This window comes from Phyllostomus discolor, chromosome 12 (assembly GCF_004126475.2).
Source record: "Phyllostomus discolor isolate MPI-MPIP mPhyDis1 chromosome 12, mPhyDis1.pri.v3, whole genome shotgun sequence".
NCBI classification, from domain to species: Eukaryota; Metazoa; Chordata; class Mammalia; order Chiroptera; family Phyllostomidae; genus Phyllostomus; species Phyllostomus discolor.
Genome location: NC_040914.2, coordinates 35,009,935 through 35,029,549, shown reverse-complemented (window position 1 = coordinate 35,029,549; position 19,615 = coordinate 35,009,935). Strand labels below are relative to the sequence as shown.

The 19,615-nt window shown below is 54.9% G+C and overlaps 1 protein-coding gene across 1 annotated transcript in view; it reads left to right on the top strand.

Annotated features, from left to right (window-relative positions):
* CHSY1 (chondroitin sulfate synthase 1) overlaps nucleotides 1-19,374 on the top strand; it is a 46,382-nt gene extending 27,008 nt beyond the window's left edge. Inside the window, exon 3 of the mRNA XM_036012952.1 lies at nucleotides 16,410-19,374. Within this exon, the coding sequence (XP_035868845.1) occupies nucleotides 16,410-18,002 (1,593 nt within the window). The 3' untranslated portion in view covers nucleotides 18,003-19,374. The remainder of the gene's footprint in view (nucleotides 1-16,409) is intronic.
* The last annotated feature ends 241 nt before the right edge of the window (nucleotides 19,375-19,615 follow it).

Below are 19,615 nucleotides of genomic sequence, written 5' to 3'. Positions count from 1 at the left end.
ACCGGCATGCTGGCGCGGTCCAGCCCCCCGCCTCTCTCCCACCTTCCTGTGTTCTTCCAGTGTTCTCACTTCCCGCGAGCTCCGTATCCTTCCACTGATGTTGCTGCATGAGCGCTCATTTTCAGCAGTGTTCCTCGAGTGGCGTGTATCCCTGTTCCAAACCTTTTTCCCAGGAAGCCAGTCCCCATCGCTGCTGCCATCCTGGGAGTGGGTGGACTGGCTGGCGTTTGTGAATTCACACTGAGAGAGGGCCCTCCCACCGCTCCCCTCGGGGGTATGGTGAGACCCTCCACGCACTCCCGCCCCCCCACCCTCTAAAAGCAGACACGTGGGAATCAGTTCCTCTGAGTTGAGGCCTGTTAGGTTTTTGCCAGAGCCTGGCCGCGCCAGTGGAGCTTCCCCAGCTCTCGCCTCTGCTCAGAGACCGCCCGGGGTGGGGGGAGAGAAAGGACGGCCAGCCTGGGGTTGGTTTTGAAATCAGACTTCTCACTTATCAGGCAAGCACCATGTAACTTACCTCCGAGATCAAATGCCCTTAAATACTATCATTTTAAGGATGGAGCACGTGACACCAGCTCTAGGTACTTCGAATAGAAAGTAGCACCTATTACCAGAGGCTTGGGAGCCCTTGCAAATTATTAAGCCAGATTCAAAATTCAATTTCATCACGTTGAGCAAAGTCAATGTGTGGGGTTGCGTGTGTACGAGTCAGAACGGCTAACACCACTAATAGTCAGCCATGGCAACGCCAGCTTTGTAGCAGTGGGGTTATCAGGGTCCCTTTAGGCCTGCGTATGTCTCTTTCGGCGAAGAGCTCCAAAATGGGCAGAGCTGTGCATTCTCGCTGGCTGTGAGGAAGCTGGGTGGGACCCGTGTGGCTGGGCAGCCGCCCTGTCCACCACAAGGGGAGACAGAAGGACCACGCTCCTACTTCAAGGGTGGGTGAGTCTGCCGGCTCTGGGCGTCGGGGCTGGCCCCCTCGCCCTCGGAGTCGTCGCGCTGTGCCGTGGTTCGGTGACTCGGAGGCCCTGCAAATTGTCGGCTGCAACACGCTGATGTCATACCCACAGCACAGCAGGCAGAGAGGATGAATTTGAGACAGAAATAGTAACAGGTTTTTGTCCAGGAAACCTCAAAGAGTATAATGAGGGATTGCCGTGTGGATTCCTTTAATAAAAAAAGGAAAGAGGGGGTGGGGAATCCAAAAGATGAAATATTGAAACCTTAGCTTTAATTGAACAGATTTCAGATTAAAAGCTGCTTGCTTTCTACTTAGGAAAATCTCCCTGCACAGCTGAAGAGGCCTTTAAGAAATCTCTTACCATAATTTCATGATTCATGTGCTGGCGATGGACTATTGCAAAACAACCGTCACTGAGTGGTCGTTTTAACCGCTTTTTGGGTAGTTTTTTTTTTTTTTTAATAATTTTAGACTTAGAACAATTTCAAGAGTAGTGCCATGAGCTCCCAAATACCCTTCACCCAGACTTCCTGATCGTTACCATCTGCCGCGCCGACTTTATCATTTTTGTCCCTGTGTTATTTTTTTTTCCGAGCCACGCGAGAGCAAGTTGCAGACACAGCGCCCTGCATTGCCCCGAAACACTTGCAGTGCGTAGTTCCTAAGAACAAGGACTTTCACTTATATAAACACAGTGCGACAAAGTCAGGAAGCTAATGTTGCCGTAGTGCTACTATCTAATCTATAGACTCTGGTTATGTTTCCTACCTCCTAATAGCGTCCTTCACCGTGAAGAGAGAGAGAGAGGCGGGGGAGGAGAATTCAAGTGTTCCAGGGGGCAGTCCGAGATCACGTGCAGGGTTCAGTGGACAAATCTCTTTAAGTGCCCTTTCGCTTTGACCTTGCCTTTACCATTCACAACCTTGACATTGTCAAAAAAGTGCCGGCCACTTATTTTTCAGGGTCCCTGGCTGTGTGGCAGGCGTCCTTCTCAGGGTGTCCCGTCACGAGGCACGTGATGTCAGTGTGACCTCAGTGAGCAGGGTTAACTTAGATTGCCAAGCTGTCACTGTAAAACTACTGTTTTTCCCTTTGCAGTCGGCACCTGTTTTGCAGGGACACCTTGTGAGACCAGGAGCGCCTCCTATTCCCGAGCTAACCGCCGTCCACTGATTTTAGCATCTACCTGTGATTCTTACCTGGACTGCTCTGACGTTGGTCATGGGGGGGGGGGGGTGGTATTTGTAACCACACCAGGTGGGAGTGTCATCCTGGACTCCCTGATGTCTGGCTTGGACCTGCACAGTGGAAGGGAGCGCCGGGGGCCCGAGGGGCTGTGGACAGGGGCCGCCGTGCGCCCCCTGGGTGTCTGCTCTGCTGTTGGTCACTTGTTCGGTGTTCTGCATCGTCCCACACTTCCCTCTCTCGGCGGCTGGTGGAGCCCAGCACATTCCACTTTAAAGCCTGGTTTGAGGTGTAAACAGTTCTTACTGAAATTAATCTGAGGGGATTTTGCTTGTTTCCATTACTTGAAAGTAGCCATTACTCAATCCTGTCCTCACATGCTTTTTATTTGTGCATATTCACTGCTACTAATAAAAGGGGATTTTTTTTAAAACACGGAACCTAGGTCTCTGTGCACTATAAACCCCAAAACCCTGGCATTTCTCCCCCAATCATTGCTGGTTCGGGCTGGTAGGAGGAAAAGCTGTCTAAGTACAGAAACAGTGTATCTCACTGTCTTGGGTACTCTTTTCTTGGTTGGGCTCAGGGAGTGCTGTCTGGGGTCACAGGTGCCGAGGCCCTCCGCTCCCGCTGCCCCCTCCCAGCCTGCTCCCCACCCCCTGCCCCCGCAGGCTGGGCAGGTGGGAGCCTGCCATGGGCGCGGCCTCTGGAGTGGCTGAGGCTGGTGGAGCGCAGGCAGACCTGTTGCATTGGCGCACAATGGAAGCCGAGTGCTGTCAGAGGCCCGAGGGTTGTCCTTGGCGGTGGAGATGGCCCTTGGCCGGAGTGCCGCTGACCTGAGGCCATTTCTGACCCCTCCTGTCCCCACTGGGAGGGCATGAAGGCCGCCTCCCATTCGCTCTTGGGCTGAAGTCAGGAAAAGTAGGAGGCAACCCTCTTCTCCTTTCCATTTGGGTTGCCTGGTGTCTCTGAAGAGGGACAGCCCCTGCCAGCCCAGGGCCACCACGGCTGCCCGGCAGTGCCTGTCTCCCCTGCCGCTGGCTCTGCTGACCTCTGGTGACCTCTCCCTGCTGTGACTCACAGCTGCGGCCTCCCTCGGGGAAGGGTCCGCTCCTGCGACTGGGCGCCTCCCTGCCACCCAGCCTCCTGCTCCGTCCGTGAAATGCATCGGCTTGGCCCCAGAAGGACATTGGGGAGTGAGGCCGGGGCTGTGGGAGGTAGTATAGGCACGTCGCCCTGAGGTCCCTTCCTCCAAACACCAGCCTCTGGGTGTTCTGCCGCGGTGGGTCCTGCCCGGGGCAGGCACCTGGAACTCGGGTGGTTCTGCATTGTGCCCTGTGTGGAAAATCCCCGGCCCATGAGGAGAGTCGGGGAAGTTTATCTTCCCTCTCCCTTTCTACTCCCCAGCACACACACGCGCACACACCCCTTCCTACGGGCACACCCTGGGAGAGCCTGTGAGGGCCACGGGTATGGGGCGGTGGGTGACACACAGCGCCCAGGCCCCCACAAACCCGGGGAGGACTGAGTCCCAGCGGGCAGCACGTACCCAGGGAGGCCGGCCAAGCTGGAGGTTCCATGTGTACAGGGGGCCCCGCTGGCCCTGCTGCAGGGCGGCCACGGGGCTGGGCCTGCTGCAGGTGGCTGGGACGGGAGGGGCTCCTGGGGTGACCCAGGGCCGTCCTTCGGGTGGATTGAATTGCCGGCCAGTGGATAACACGACCAGAGCTCCACATTTGAGAGCCCAGCCCAACAGGACTAAGGGAAGGTGAGGCGGGGGACACGGGGAAGACAGGAGAGGGTCCCACAGCAGCCAGGAGAGGAGGGGAGTGGAGGGGCAGAGGCAGCTGGGAGCCTGGCTGTAGGCTGCACAGGAGTGGAGTGACCGGGGTGCGGGTTGGAGGCAGGAGGCAGCCTGGCACCCTCATCCGTGCCTGTTGCAGGGTCCTCGGGAATAGCCTGCGGGTGACCCCACTAACCTCGCTCACGCTGTTCATCTGCCCTGCGCTGCAACCCTGCAGGGGGCCCGCGTTCGGCCTCTTCCCTTCCCAGCTAGACCAAGACTTGTGCAAGGCCACGCGGCCCGTGGCAGGCGAGGGAGGCCCCAGCACTGCTTCTCCGCTCTGCATCTTACCGACCAGTCACGTTCGCTGTCCCGGCACGGCACACCCTGATCATTTTGCTTGTGGCTAGCTTTTCTTTTTCTTTCTTTCTTTCTTTTTTTTTTTGGTCAAAAGCTCTTTTTTTTTTTTTTTTTTGCATTGAAACTTACAAAAATCAAAAAGAATTTCGGAAGTAAGCTGTCTCGTGAAATGATCACAGATGACGACAACATTTCGTCTTAGTTCAGCCTCGAGGGTGATGAGCATTTGGAGCTAAGCCAGTGTTAATAAATACATGCTCTACAGGAATCGACAGCCGGACAGCTGTGCCGGGCCTGTCGTGGGGGCTCGCAGAGCACTCGGGGTATGAACGGACGCGGGTGAATGCAGCCCCTCTGCCTGGTCCCTCATTCGTTTGGAGCGAGGCTTCCCAGCGCCACCAGGACGCACTCCTGTCCTGTTGCTGATGCAGCTGGAATGAGGGCCAGAAGCAGAACCGGTGAGCACACTCTGTCATGTGTGGGCTTGGGGGGCTCTATGCCAGGGAGTCCTGGGTCCTGGGTCTGCTTTTAGTCTCCCGACACTGCCTTTTGTGCACGAAACCAAAGGAGGTCAAACGCACACCGCGAAAGGGAAAGGCAGGTCTGGGGTTTTCAGCTCCTGGCGGCATTCATTGCTCTAGCTGGAATCCAGTGTGTTTGGAGAAGTTAGCAGAAAGCTGTCGTTTTGCAACGGCTTCTGTGTGGAGGGCTTCTGTTAGGATTGCGAAGGTGGGAGCCCGAGGGGCGGCTTCCGCAGATGTAAGCGGGCGTCTTGGGTGGGGGAAGGCGGCCTGAGCTGGTCAGGCGCGGTGGGCTGGCAGCAGGGACGGAGAGACCGCCCCATTTAGGAGCGGGTTGGGCTTCGGCCAAGTCTGCCCGCGCCTGGCCGACGTTCAGCAAGTGGGGGCCCCGGGGCAGAGTCGGGCTCTGATCTGGGGGCCCCTGGGCCTTTCCTGTCGGGGGCCAGACTGGAGGTGTTTTAAGTTCTGTGGGCCCCGGGGTCCCCGTCCCAGCGAAAGCAGCCACAAACAGATGGAGCGTGGCTCTGCTCCAAAAGTACTTTTAGCAAGTGGCTGCCCGCTTGAGCCCGAGGGCCCGCGTTTACCAGCCTCTGCTCTAGTTACAGACACGAGGGTTTCAGGTCTCCACTCGCTGTTTCCTCGTCAGGCGGGCCGGCTCTCGGTCAAGTGGGAACCGTACTCAGGGCTGCCGCGAGGTTATGGGGAATGAAATGCACAGCAGTACTGCTCCGAGAGGAGGTGTCGCTCTGCCTTCCCTGTGAGAGGTCGCCCCTCAGAGTGGCGCTGAAATCGTGGTCCAGTCATCGGTCCAGGCGTTGCCTACAGCGGGCAGATGCATGATGGACGAGCGTGTGGCAAGGGCTACACACTCCAGCAGACCCCTGAGACCCACCATGCAGGTCAACAGCATTGTCTCTCTCCGGTGACAACCGTCCGGTGCGGCGGGGACTCCGTCCCCTCAGTCGTCTGGGGACCCAGCCTTTCTGTTCCGTTCTGCTTCCCCAGAGTCGCCTGCGCACCGTCCACCACGGTGTGGCCGTGGGGCCCGTGCCGGGGACCCGGGAAGCCCCCAGGAGGCCCCAGCTGGAGGGGGCTCGCCTGGCTCCACGCACATCGGAGACCGTGGGTCACACCTAACTGGATAGGACGGTGGCCGGAGCCAGGCCCTTGTCTGTCACCACAGTGACCAGGTCACACTGTCTGTGCCGCAGGACTGAAAGAAGTCTTTCCGTCCAGAGCGCACTAACTGTGGAGTTGGGCTCCGGTTTCCCAGGTCACAAGCGTCGGGCGGCTGAACGTCACTTTGGGAAACGACGACAGTGCACTGAGGTGGACCGCCGAGAAACAGAAATGCCAGGGCAATTTAATAACCTCGGGGGCTAAGAAGCGGCCAGCTTGAGATCCAGATAGCGATCAGGCTGGTGACGAGCATCTCCACTGGCGAGAGCCACTGCCTGTTAGTCACTGGTCCTCCGTGTGTTCCAGTCTGGGTTTGGGTTTTGTGCTTGCTGCATTGCACGGTGCCCTTGGAATTTAAATTTATATAAATGCCGTGATTTGGGGTGTCCGTAGGTACTCACCCATGTTTTCCTCTCCCGGAAAATCATTCTGGCTGAAATAAAAGGACATAAGGACTTGGGAACATTCTCAAAACATAGTATGAAACGTCACAGATCAGTCCAGATGGGAAGTTTCCCCAAGGGTCTCTCCCTTCAAGTGGATATTGTACAGATTTTAGCTTTGCCCTACCCTAACACCAACCCTGGGGGTGTGTTTGTGATTAAGCTGGCATTTGGGGAGCACAGAAAGTCCTCATTATTAGTTATCAAACTTAACCTGGTGTGTAAAGAAGGAATATGGTTAATGGGCTTGCTGTCAGAACGTATCAGTGATTTGAGGGAGAATCTCAAATTGCAATAATGCCACCACCTTTGGGAAGTACTAAAGCAACGTTTGTGGTTCTTGAGTACTTGCATAGATACATTATTTGTGGATAAGCTACAACAAAGACTAAATAATTAAAACTAAACATGCATTGCTTCTTTGTGTCCTGGGAATATGCCTGGGCATCGTGATGAATCACTAGGGTCACCTACACCCAGTGTAACATTGATAGCGAGTAAGACAATGGACTTGAAAAGAAATCAGGGCATTCCCATTGAACTGACAGCTTGTATCAATCATGTGGGCTAACTGTTCCGTAGTTTATGGTGTCAGAGTTTACCTGCCACACTCGTTGGTGACATTCCAGTGTGGTGGGCGTTTCTCAAGGATTTTGACATCCGTTGAACCCTGAGGCAGTTTGCAGGGCAGTAAGAATGGAATCCACGTTCTGTTGGACCTGGGATGTCCTGCTTCCTGTCGGTGAACATGCGCGCTGGGTAGTGAGGCTTCCCGCTCTCCTGTGCTGTGCAGCGTCGCAGCCCGTGTGGTGGCTGCCGGCCTTGCCATCAGGACGAGTCACCGTCAGGATGGGACCTTAGGAAAGGCCCGGCCCCGAGGCTGGGAAAGAAAAGAGTTTCCGTTTCTTCTAGTGTAGCTCGTCCTTATGGGGCTTCCTAAGTGTCACGCGGTTTAGCTACAGAGTGTGCTTATTTCACACGTTCACTTGCTTGGTGTCTTGGTACATAATTTCTGTTGACTAACTTGGGTTAAGAGAGTATGTCAGTGTTTGCTTTTCTTGTGGCTTATACGACGTTACTGTGTCTTTTTCTTTGGCTAAGGTCCTGGCCGACCAGGAGTAGCGTGGCCCGGCTTTCTTCAGGGCGTGCTGTTAACTATTTCCAGTCAGGAAGGTGGTCAGAGTAGCACTGCCACCCAGCTGTGGTCTGCAGCAGGTCCTCGAGTGACGTCGTCCCATTCAATGTCGCTTCATGGTGACCTCCAGGGACTTCTGATCCTTGCTCGTATCGATTAGCCTGTGATAAAACTGGCTTTGTTATGCGTCCTCTTGCTTTAAGTTGCGGGGCCTGCCGACGGTGTTAAGCGAGGACTTACTGTGCCAGGAAGTTTATGAACACTGTAGTTTGCACAGTGTATCAAAGTTTCTTATGTACCTTAGGTGTGAATGTGTACCTCAGGACCGAACTATTTCAATGTTATAAGCAAGTCTTAATCCTCTCAGCACTCTGTAATGAATGGATATTACTTTGCAATAAAAGTTTAAAAATCGTCATTATACGTGATTGGAATATGGTTACAGGATGGCATTTTCAGAATCACATGGCTGACAGGACAGAGTCACGACACGCAGTGGGCTGAGTCTACACTTGACCCGAGAAGCCCCCTTTATCTCGCGGTAGCCCGTCTTCCTTAGAAGACGCAGACCGGGGACTCGGCATGAAGCGCGGAGGCAAAGAAATAGAGGAGATCTTATCTTTCTCGGCAGCCTTTTCAGATGTGTGTTCTTAAAAATAGAATCGTGACTCTGTACAGGCCCCAGGAGTTCCCCCGCCCCCGCCTTCCTGGGTTGTCCCAGCCTGCCAGGGGCACACACCGTCGGGGTGGTGACTGGAGTCGGAAATAGAGGCAAGGTTAGAAAGCGGGGCTCCCCTGCGGGGGCTGGGGGCCCTAGTGTGTGCGGTGATCCTCCTGTCCAAGCAGCGGGGGAGAGTTCCGGCTTCCCGGCTGTGACCGATGAAACCCCACTGCAGCCGATGTCTGGAGGCAGTTCTCCCGGTTCTTTCCCTGGTGCATGCTTCTTAGCTGCGTTTACTGGTGCAGAATGTGAGACGGGGGAAAGAACATAGGAGCAACGCCAGTGGCTATGTAGTCCCTAGGGGGCTCAGAGCGAGATTAACCGAGAGGTCATTTCAAGTGCCCTAGTGAGAACGGGTTATTGTGTCCCCTAGCCTGCTCAGTTGTTTCTCCTCCGAGCCGCCCCCCGTGACATCTGGGGGAGTACACCCATTTAAAGAGCTGAGCTGGCCTTTCCTTGAAGGAACTTTTTCGTTCTGTGTACTTTCAGTTTCGAGTCCTCGCAGCCCGTGCCTAAGTGTTAAGTAATAAAACAAAAGTCATCCTCGCCTCTATGTCGGAATGGCTTTCTTTCCACTTTGCTAACTTAGAAGATGACTTAAGGACTGGAACCAGTAATGGCTTTCCTGCCCACGGCGCAGTCTCTGCATCCGGAGGGCACCAGGGGGAAGTTGCTCAGTTCTTGTGAGTCATTTCCACTTGAAAAGACAGCCAGGCGGGCATTTGGATCCCGCTTCGCTCTGGGGCCGGGCCAAGGCGGGGCGGCTGCCAGCTGCTGACTGTCAGTAAGCAGAGGGGAAGGAAGTGGGTGGAGAGCGAGGTGTGGAAACCCGTGCCTGAGCAGGAGACACCTTCCCTGGAGTGACCCTTGCTGTCCGGCACCCTGCCTCCCCCCGCCCCCACCCTCTACCCTCCGCCCCCCAGGGCTAAGACTCGGTGCCCGCACCTGCTCACCAAGCCAGCGGGGCCCTGCTGCGCTCTCCAGGGCCAGGAGAGCGGGTTTTCTCAGGAAGTGACGGTTCCTGAAAGTCCTCGCCACCCCAGTGTGGAAAATGGTGCTGTCGCCAGGAATGTCTGTGCCGTGCCACCGTAGCAGGGGACTTGCCCGCTCTCCCGCTGGCACTGGTGCGGTCTCTGACCAGAATCGGATTCCACAGGGTTGACACACTTGCCCAGGAAGACGCGGGGGTGGGGGGGGGGTGATGTTTCCAGCTTTGAAACCTTTCTTCTGGGCTATGCCGTCAATATAGATGCACGCACACCCCCACACACATGCGGGTGCAAACACCCTGCGTTATCTAACCCCAGACTCACAAGTGGCCACGCCACACACTCGGCGTGAGCGGAGGTGGTAGGGTGCGCAGGTTGCCGGGGCCAGAGAGCTCCAGGCCGGGGGGCCCAGCCCTGGGGCCTGCTCCTTGCTCCCACGTGGGGCCCTTGCACCCAGCAGGTGAGTCATATTTGATGAAGAAATGAATGTTCTAGAGAGAGCACAACCGCTTTTATAACCCCTTGCGTCCCTAAGGCTCTGCTCAGATGTCCCCCCGGGCAGACAGGCCATCCCCGACCCAGGGGTCTGACCACAGCACCCCCTCTCTGCTGTCTCCCCACGTGGCTTCCTCACGCGTTACTGGTTCCGAGTGAACTGCCTGGCCTGGCCCTGCCCTGGCCTGGGGGATCCCGGCCTCAGCATGTGCCCTGTGCCCTGGGCAGCGCCTGCCTGGGGGGGACCCCCTCCAGGAGCCCAGAACTGGAGCCGAGGGCCAGCTCCGGTCCAGCTGCCGAGTGACGGTGGGGCACCGGGCACATCACCAAACACGGAGACTCAAGCCTCCCAGTTTCTAAAATTCAGGAAGCCCTAGAACTGCCTCATGGGATGGAAGGAGGGAAGGAGCACATGGGAAGGGCCTGTCGGCTTCAGGGAGATGTTGGTGACCCGCGCTACGACATCACCTGCGTTGCGGGCCAGTCAGTGAGACGCCTGTACAGAGACCCTGCCTGGAGGCCCTGGTGCCCACCCCCAGGCCTGACGTCCTGTGCGTGCCTTGCCTCTCTTCTCCGTACATGCCTGTTCCAGGTTCCCCTGCCTTTCACATGAGCGTTCCGTCTCTGGTGCCACGTCTGCGCAGGACTTTGCCGGAAGATAGTCCTGCGTGCACCCATTCGTTCTTCAGTGTGCCGCCACGTTGGCGTGTCCACAGGGAAAGACTGGAGCAGGTGCTGGCCAGGAAGCCAGCGTGACTCCCCAAGGTCGCACGTTGGTAACAAGCAGGGAGGGGGGGTTTAGGCAGTTTTCTGCCACGGCGCCGGGCTCTCTCCTTTCGCTGCTGCGGTCGGCCATGCAGATCCGCGACATTCACCTGCAAACTCGATTTCCGCTTGATCGCTGCTCAGACGGTCGTGTGTGCAAGGCTGGAGCTCCTACCGGCGGTTTTTGTTTCCCTTTGCCACGCTTCGTTCTCAATTTATTGTGAAATGCTTCAGACCTTTCTGAAAGGTATTTGGATTGCAGAATTTGACACTAACCCGTCAAGACACACATGGGCAGTTCTCATTTTCGCCACTAGAGACCCAGCTTAATTGCCACAAAAGTTTACTTTTTTGAATGGGGTCTTTCAAATACAAAGCCGCTAATCCTTGAGCCTAATTGGATGAAAATTGGCAAAGCCTACACAAAACTAATGAGGAGAGACCTCCTAGGGACATCTGGGGGTCACCACGGGCCCTGAGAGCCGGGGACAGGCCCACTTCACGCTCGAGGCCTCGGCCTCATTATTAACCGATTCCCCCTCACATCTCAGGAGGTCCTCGTGCAATCGATTATATGGAATCCTTGCCAACAGGGGCATGAGAACATTGATTTAAATACTTAAAACTTGCGAATATGGTTGTTATGAAACTACCGCCAGTTACAATGGGTCTTCTGACATTCAGGCAGCTGTGTTTTCTTAGAGGTCGTTTCCGGGACCAAAAGATAAGAGAGCAGATTCTCTACAATGCACTGTGGTGCTGTGCGAATCAGAATTAGAAATAGATATCGAGCTGGGGCAGTGACAGTCCGTGGAGGTGGCTGGAACGTGGATTTAATGGTGGGCCTGACGGCAGGTGGTTCCCAGGGAGAACCACAGCTTTAATGGGAGTGTTGGCTTCCCCGCCGGAAAGAGAAGGACGTTTGCTAATGGAGACCGTGGAAGGCATTTGTTCACGGGAGATTAGCTGTGGGGCGGGAGTGGTTGCTCCCAGCTGGGGCTGAGCCGGTCCTGGGAATGGTGTGACCCTGACTTTTATGAGCCCCCCCTCCACTTCGCCTTGGAATGACTCAGCATCCTGGGATATCTCACAGAATGGGGGGGGGGGGCTTCTGCGGAGTCCAGGACTCGGGGGGCCCTTTCTAGAACAAAAGTCAGGACTCGTTTACGGACACCGGATACTAAATGAAACCACCCCTCGCCATGAGTGCATCTCAGAAAATCTCCTTCCCTGTGTTAAAAGCAAGGAAAAACCTCATGATGATTAAATGGTCCGTATGTCTTCATTTGTGTCTTCTTCTGCAGTTACTTCTCAGCTTCCCATTTTGTGATCTTCTCCCAAAGAATATGCCACATTGGGGATTTCTGAAATGCTTTATAACAAAAAACCTTTACATATTTGTGATGCCCCTGCAGTTATTAAAATGAACTGTTAACGGATCTCATATCCTTAAACCACTTTTATTCATAGCACATTCGGAGGTTTGCGTTTATAGGCTGGAAACAGTTCGTGGGGACACATGTGGATAATACTCTCTCCTGCTGCAGATGCATTCCACCCAGTGAGGGCAGAGCCCCGTTAGTGTTATAATGTAACGCCTCCAACCGCATCCTTAAGGATGGGCAGAAGGACATCAGGGCAAGACTTGGGAGTCCAGGGTGTCTGACCCTAGGATCAGCACATGAGATCTTAAAATTCTTTATGTCGAAGGAACCTCTAGCACAAAACAGTCATTCTGTCACTCAGAAAACTTGAGACCCAGCAAATTCAAGTGACTCGCGCAAGGTCTCACAACTTAGTATCTGCATAAAAGTAATAAATGTCTCTGTAAAGTCTTTACTTCTTAACCTTTATTTTTCTTAAATTGTTACATTCTAAACTTCCTTCCAGAGAAACAGCAGTTTCATTTTTGTAACCAGGAAATCACTAAACACTTGCCTTAGTCACACGATCATACCGATCATACCACTTAAGGCGTAGCGACTGCAGTCCTGTGGAATCCAGGAAGTTGCCCGGAGCTCAGAAATCAAGTCTTACCTGCGTCACGGGCAATGCCGTCGTTGGCAGCAGATTTGCCGTAACAGGACAGCAGGAGGGACGGAAGGCGGGAGGTGCGGGTGTTCAGCCTCACGATCCAGCCCGATCCAGCCCTTTCTCGTTCGAGGGCCCACGAGCCAAGCGGTCAACATCATCTCACCCCTCAGCATGCCTCCTGACGCCAGCCGGGTGTGTGGAAAGAAAAGCAAAAAGGTCAGGGAAACCCAAGCGACAAGCAGAGAAAGCTAGAAACCCGTCAAGGTAAAAAACAAACTAAGAAAGAGAATCTGAGGAATTTTACGAAGGATTTCCGAACTCAAGTGCAAGCACCCACAGTCCCAACAAAGGCGGAGATGAGGTCCAAAAGTGCTGAGCCCACTCGGTGGAAAGGGGTGGGTGGAAGGGGTGGCTTGGGATATGGGTGCAAAGCGGGGGTGGCAGGCTGAGGGAGGGGTGCTATGCGCTCACGGCCCACAGCCGGGGCTGCCCAGGAGGTGCAGCCAGGGAGCCGGAGACTCTTGGACCAGACACCCAGCAGCGGCTTCCCCGTTGCGCCTCTCCCGCCTCCCTTGCGTGAGCCACAGGTGATTTCTGGACCGTCCTTCCCTCACCTGGCCTGAACGCCCCACTGACACTCCGCCTGGATGACAAGTGTCGGGGCGGATGTGGGAGGAAGGGGAGCCCCTATGCGCCGTGGGCGGGACTGGAAGACCAAGCGGCCACTGTGGACACAGCGGGCAAATGCCTCCAAAGATTCAGACCGGAGCTGCCACACAATCCAGCAATTCCACTTCTGAGTATCTACAAAAAAAAAAATTAAAAACACTTATTTGTAAAGATGAGTGCATCCCTATGTTTATTGCAGCGCTACTCACACTGGCCAAGGCGTGGAAACAACCTTTGGTGCACGAGTGGGTAAAGATGTGGCACGTATGTATATGGTGGAACACTCCTCGACCGTAAAAAAGGTGGGACACTGCCATCTGTGCCACCACAGGTGGATCCCGAGAGTACTGCGCTAAGCAAGATAAGTCAGGCAGAAAAGGAAAAGAACGGTATGATTCCACTCATACGTGGGGTATAAAACTGAAAGCAACAAATGAACAGACATGCAAACAAAAAGCCAAACTCACAGATACAAACAGCAGAATATGTTTCCGGGGTGGGGGGGTCAGGGGACAAGGATGAGGGGGTTCAGATCCACAGTGACGGAAGATTGCACTTCGGTGTCCAGCACGGAATGGAGTGTAGAGCTGTCGTATTATAAAGTTGTACTCGTGAAATTTATAAAACATGATTAACCAGGGTTACCCCAATGCGTTTAATAAAAGCTAAAAAAAATTTTGTTTGTTTAAATTTTCCTTAAGTCAGAGTGGGCATGTCCCTATGCGGTCGGTCAGGCGGGCAGCCTCTCTGCCTGAGACACGTGCCCCGTGGCACCATCAGTGCGCTGAGTACACGTTCTGGGATGACATGGGGTGGGGGGGGGGGGCACCAGCCCATCAGGGCATAGACCTGGCCTTATTTTGAATGAAATATGTGCTCCCTCCCCCAAACACACACGCACACTTAATTTTGTCTCGAGGTAGATTTCTTTGGTTAAAAAATATGTATATAATATTAACACAACACTCCTTTCAGCCAGACCTCTGGAGCTCGGCCAGAAGGTGCCGACAGGAACTGACCGCAGTTCCACGCGGCCGGTCTGCCTGGTTCCCGGCACGGGAGGCTCCCACGAGCCTGTAGGTCCGGGACGCTCTCTCGTTGACGTCTTCAGCACACACGCCCTGCGTCTCAGGTGAACTGGCCCGGACTTCCGTCCCTGGGAAGGTGGTGGCCTCAGGCAGCCTCTGAGATGGGACGAGCCACGGGTTCCGAAAACGTCTGGGGACTCGGGGCCCCGAACCTTCGCCGAGCGCGCATATCTGAGCTCGCCGTCCCCCCTCGGGGGGGGGGGGGGCGGGGGGGGGGACGCGATAGCCCAGAATAAAACATGCCGTTATGTCTTCGGTCTTCCGGGGAGTAACAAAGGGCAACTGCCTCCTAAGTCTGGAAAAGCATTATTTTTCTTCAAAATGTGCTGCCAGTTTCTACATTGTAAAACGTGTCCCGGTCCGAGGAACCGGGTCCTGCCGCCGTGCCAGCCCCCGTCCCCTGCGCCCCTCTGCGGCAGCAAAGCCGCCCAGCGGTTTCTCGACACTTGCTGTGCTGAGCGGCTCGCCTGCTTACCATTCACTCATCGGCTGTCCATCGTGCACCCCAGAACGTGTCCGGCGCGGAGCGGGGCCCTGGCGATGAAGGCCACGGCCCTGGGCAGCTTCCACGGCTGACATCCACTTCTCATCGCGGTCTGGAGGCTGGGGGTTCCGGTCCGGAGGCTGGGACTTCCGGGTCAGGGTGTCTGCTCGGTCCTCTCCTGGGGAGGAGCCGCTCCCCGGTGTGCACATGCGCACCTGGGTCGGGGGGCGGGGCTGAGCAGATTCCGGAGTGGCAGTGAAGAGGGGCTTCCATTCCTGCCTTCCTCTCTGGAGTCCGGAGGGGGCGTTCATCCGTCTGAGAGCCGCGTGAGGATCCAGTGGGAAGCGAGCGCAGAACCCGGCTGGCATCCCCTGCTCCCTTTTTATAAGTTTCAGGGCCGTTTTTGCCAGTTATTTTCCTCCTGCATACTCTTTTCTAGCTTTATTTATTGGTACCTTGTCGTATGGTGTAGGAAACTGGATGTGAAAGTGCTATTCTGTGATTTTTGTGTTATTATGTTAGCTGCAGTGGCTCAGAAATTTTTTTAAAAAGTTTAAAATAGGAGTCTGAAGCCGAGTCAACTGCTTGGTCCAAATCCACGTCACTGCCCTCGAGAGTCAGTATCCAGCGACACGAACAAAAGGTGGAACAGGACTGATTTGTCGGGTGCCAACCTGAGACACTGTTTTCACCTGCTCTGCAAAGCTGTGCTCTTCGCGCCACAAGGCTCCGCAGGCATCCTCAGATGCCCCATTACCTGAACGTCCGTCCCAGGGAGTGAAGTGTGTTCTCTGTCTGACTTGAGGGAGCAGACCGACTCGGCTGAGGGGCCTCAGGCGTCCGTCCCCCTGAAACCCCCGTCACAGGACAGAGGGAGAGCTGGGTGGGAAGTGAGGCCTCCTGGAGTGGCCTGCCCCTTGCCTGGCGCCTTGAGGCCCCCCCCACACACACACACACATGCAGGCTTTGTGCCGGTGGCCTGGTGCTGAGCAGGCAGACCCACCCCTGCCCGCACAGAACAAGCTGCAGGGACAAGCCAGCGTCAAAAGGATTTTCAGCCCTGGCTGGTATAGCTCAGTGGGTTGAGCGCCAGCCTGTGAACCAAAAGGTCGCCGGTTCAGTTCCCAGTCAGGGCACAGGGCTGGGTTGCGGGCCAGGTCCCCCCATTGGGGGCATGCAAGAGGCAACCACACATTGATGCTTCTCTCTCTTTCTCCTTTCCCTCTCTGTGATAATAAATAAATGAAATCTTTTTTAAAAAAGGGATTTTCAATGTGCACGCCTTTTCTCCACAGGAAAGCTTTCTCCTCACTCTCTTTGCCTGCAGAATTATCCTGGCCAGTTCTGGGTATTGAGGAAGCCCTGTTCCTTTATGCAGTTTATAGCTCTTAAATCAGCTCTCCTAATCCCTGGGGGCTGCTGTAGATTCTTGTGCTTCCCCTAGGGCCTCTGGTCTTTCGTGGCTGTGACTACGGAAAGATTTCTCCTATTTAGGTCTCTTAAAGTGTGCAGGTACATATGGAAATAGAAAAATAAAGAGATGCTCCATCCCATAGCACTTAAAAAGGCCATCTCTTTTTTCTCCCTCCCTGAACAGATGCAGCAGCTGTTCTACGAGAATTACGAACAGAACAAAAAGGGCTACATCCGGGACCTGCACAACAGCAAGATCCACCGTGCCATCACGCTGCACCCCAACAAGAGCCCGCCCTACCAGTACCGGCTGCACAGCTACGTGCTCAGCCGCAAGATAGCCGAGCTGCGCCACCGCACCATCCAGCTGCACCGCGAGATCGTGCTGATGAGCAAGTACAGCAACACGGAGACGCACAAGGAGGACCTGCAGCTCGGGGTGCCCCCGTCCTTCATGAGGTTCCAGCCCCGCCAGCGCGAGGAGATCCTGGAGTGGGAGTTCCTGACGGGCAAGCACCTGTACTCGGCAGCGGACGGCCAGCCACCGCGCCGGGGCATGGACTCGGCGCAGCGGGAGGCCCTGGACGACATCGTCATGCAGGTCATGGAGATGATCAACGCCAATGCCAAGACCCGGGGCCGCGTCATCGACTTCAAGGAGATCCAGTACGGCTACCGCCGCGTGAACCCCATGTACGGGGCCGAATACATCCTGGACCTGCTGCTGCTGTACAAGAAGCACAAGGGCAAGAAGATGACGGTGCCCGTGCGCAGGCACGCCTACCTCCAGCAGAGCTTCAGCAGGATCCAGTTCGTGGAGCACGAGGCGCTGGACGCGGCCGAGCTGGCCCGCAGGATCAACCAGGAGTCCGGCTCCCTGTCCTTCCTCTCCAACTCCCTGAAGAGGCTGGTGCCCTTCCAGCTGCCCGGCGCCAAGAGCGAGCACCGGGAAGCCAAAGAGCCGAAGATCAACATCCTCATCCCCCTGTCGGGGCGCTTCGACATGTTCGCCAGGTTCATGGGCAACTTCGAGAAGGCCTGCCTCATCCCCAACCAGAACGTGAAGCTGGTCGTCCTGCTGTTCAACTCCGACTCGAACCCGGACAAGGCCAAGCAGGTGGAGCTCATGCGGGACTACCGGAGCAAGTACCCGCGGGCGGACATGCAGATCCTGCCCGTGTCCGGCGAGTTCTCGCGGGCCCTGGCCCTCGAGGTGGGCTCCTCTCAGTTCCGCAACGAGTCCCTGCTCTTCTTCTGCGACGTCGACCTCGTCTTCACCGCCGAGTTCCTCCAGCGCTGCCGCGCCAACACCGTCCTGGGCCAGCAGATCTACTTCCCCATCATCTTCAGCCAGTACGACCCAAAGATCGTGTATGGTGGCAAAGCGCCCAGCGAGAACCACTTCGCCTTCACCCAGAAAACTGGCTTCTGGAGGAACTACGGGTTCGGCATCACCTGTATCTACAAGGGAGACCTGGTCCGCGTGGGCGGCTTCGACGTCTCCATCCAGGGCTGGGGGCTGGAGGACGTGGACCTTTTCAACAAGGTGGTCCAGGCCGGCCTGAAGACGTTCAGGAGCCAAGAGGTGGGCGTCGTCCACATCCACCACCCCGTCTTCTGCGACCCCAACCTCGACCCCAAGCAGTACAAAATGTGCGTGGGGTCCAAAGCCTCCACCTACGGGTCCACGCAGCAGCTGGCCGAGATGTGGCTGGAGAAGAACGACCCGGGCTACGGCAGGAGCGGCAGTAACAACGGCTCCGCCAGGACAGGCTGACGCCCAGCTCCGCTGGACGAGACGTTTTTAATTAATCTAATTTATTTTGCAGAAATTGTTTTTGTACGGTCCGTTTTGGGGAAGTCCCCCCCACAAAAGCGTTATGTTTTACACGTGACTTTCTTACCAAGGACCCCTTCTGGGGATGAGCTTTTCGAACAACAGTAATGTGATCCTGTTTGCCTTCGAACACACACGTCCCTCCCTGAACCCGATTGCAGCAGACCTGCTTGGCCACCACTTGAAACTCGCCCGAGGGAGGCCGTGTGGCTGCGTGGTGGGTGGTCTCATGGCCTCGCTGGCCCCGCCCGCTGTTGCTTCCGTCCCCGGGCGGAAAATGGGAGTTCCTGCAAAGTATTACCGCGGCAAAGCACTGTCTCGCTGCAACTGTTAACAATGCACAGTCTCTACCTTTTGTCTCTCTTTACCATGAGTTTGTTTCAGCCGTCGTGCAGTCCGGTTGTCAGACAAGGAAACGTGGCGGTAGCGGTGCCCGCGTCGTTGGGAGAGGTCCCTGGAGGTTTGAAAAGCACGGGGAGCGAGGAGGCGCCGTCAGGTGGCGCGGGCGCCCTGGTACTCGTGTGGTCTGTGCAGGCCTGGCGTTCCGCTCCCAGAAGGATTCGGCGTTTTCCTTCTTCCTGACCCTTCCCTTTCAAGGATAAAAAATATGAGTCTGTTGAGTGGCAAAGAGGAATTAAGGTAATAAATCCAATGTATGCAAACTAAAGCAAAAAAAAAAAAAAACACAAACCAACCAACCCCATCCTCCCCCTCCCCATGAAAGTATTGGGAAAAAATATGTGTTTGCTTTTTCTTCTCTTCATCCTGTGTTACCTTGGTGGCGCTAGCCCTTTCCATCTTTAATTACCGTCTGTTTTATCCTTTGTATCTGAAATACCTTTAATTTATTTAATATTCATTGTTTAGAGAGCTGCCATTTCTCCAGTACCTGTTAGTTGTTAGTATTTATGTGTATCGGGAGTGCGTCTAGAGTGTTTCCTTTGCAGCAAACTGATCTCCAAAGATTTCCTTTTGAAAACGCTCCCCCTGCCCCGCCCCCACCTCCTTTTTTTTACATTCCTTCCTGTTTTACTAAATATTAAGTAAGTGTTCTTTGACAATTTTGGTGCTCACGTGTTTTAGGAACAAAAGTGAAATGAATCTTTCATTATACCAGAAAGTTTGTTTTAAGCTCACGGATCAAATGTGCCTTAATAAAAACAAAACAAAAAAAAACAACTTTTTTTTTTTTCCATTTAGATTTCAAACAGTCATAGACTTGCCATGTTAATATCCATTGTTGGAGATCTGCTCATTTGTAAATAGCCTGTCGCTCATTTGGAAAAATAAACCAGTGAACAGTATTTTTCAACTGGCGTTTTCAGAATGGTTTTTGTCTCCTTCTTCCTCTTTCAGCCGAAGAACTGCATTCCGTCTGGAGAGGAAAACCAACTTTTAAACACGGAGCCATCAAGTCTCTCGGTTTATCTGGGGGGAGGTTCACGTGGACTGCAGTTTGGGTAGCGAGCTCTGTGGGCGCAAGTGACACCCCTGGGGCAGGTGTCCCCTGGGTGATGAGGGCGGGGACCCGGTGTGACGACCCCGTGCTCGCA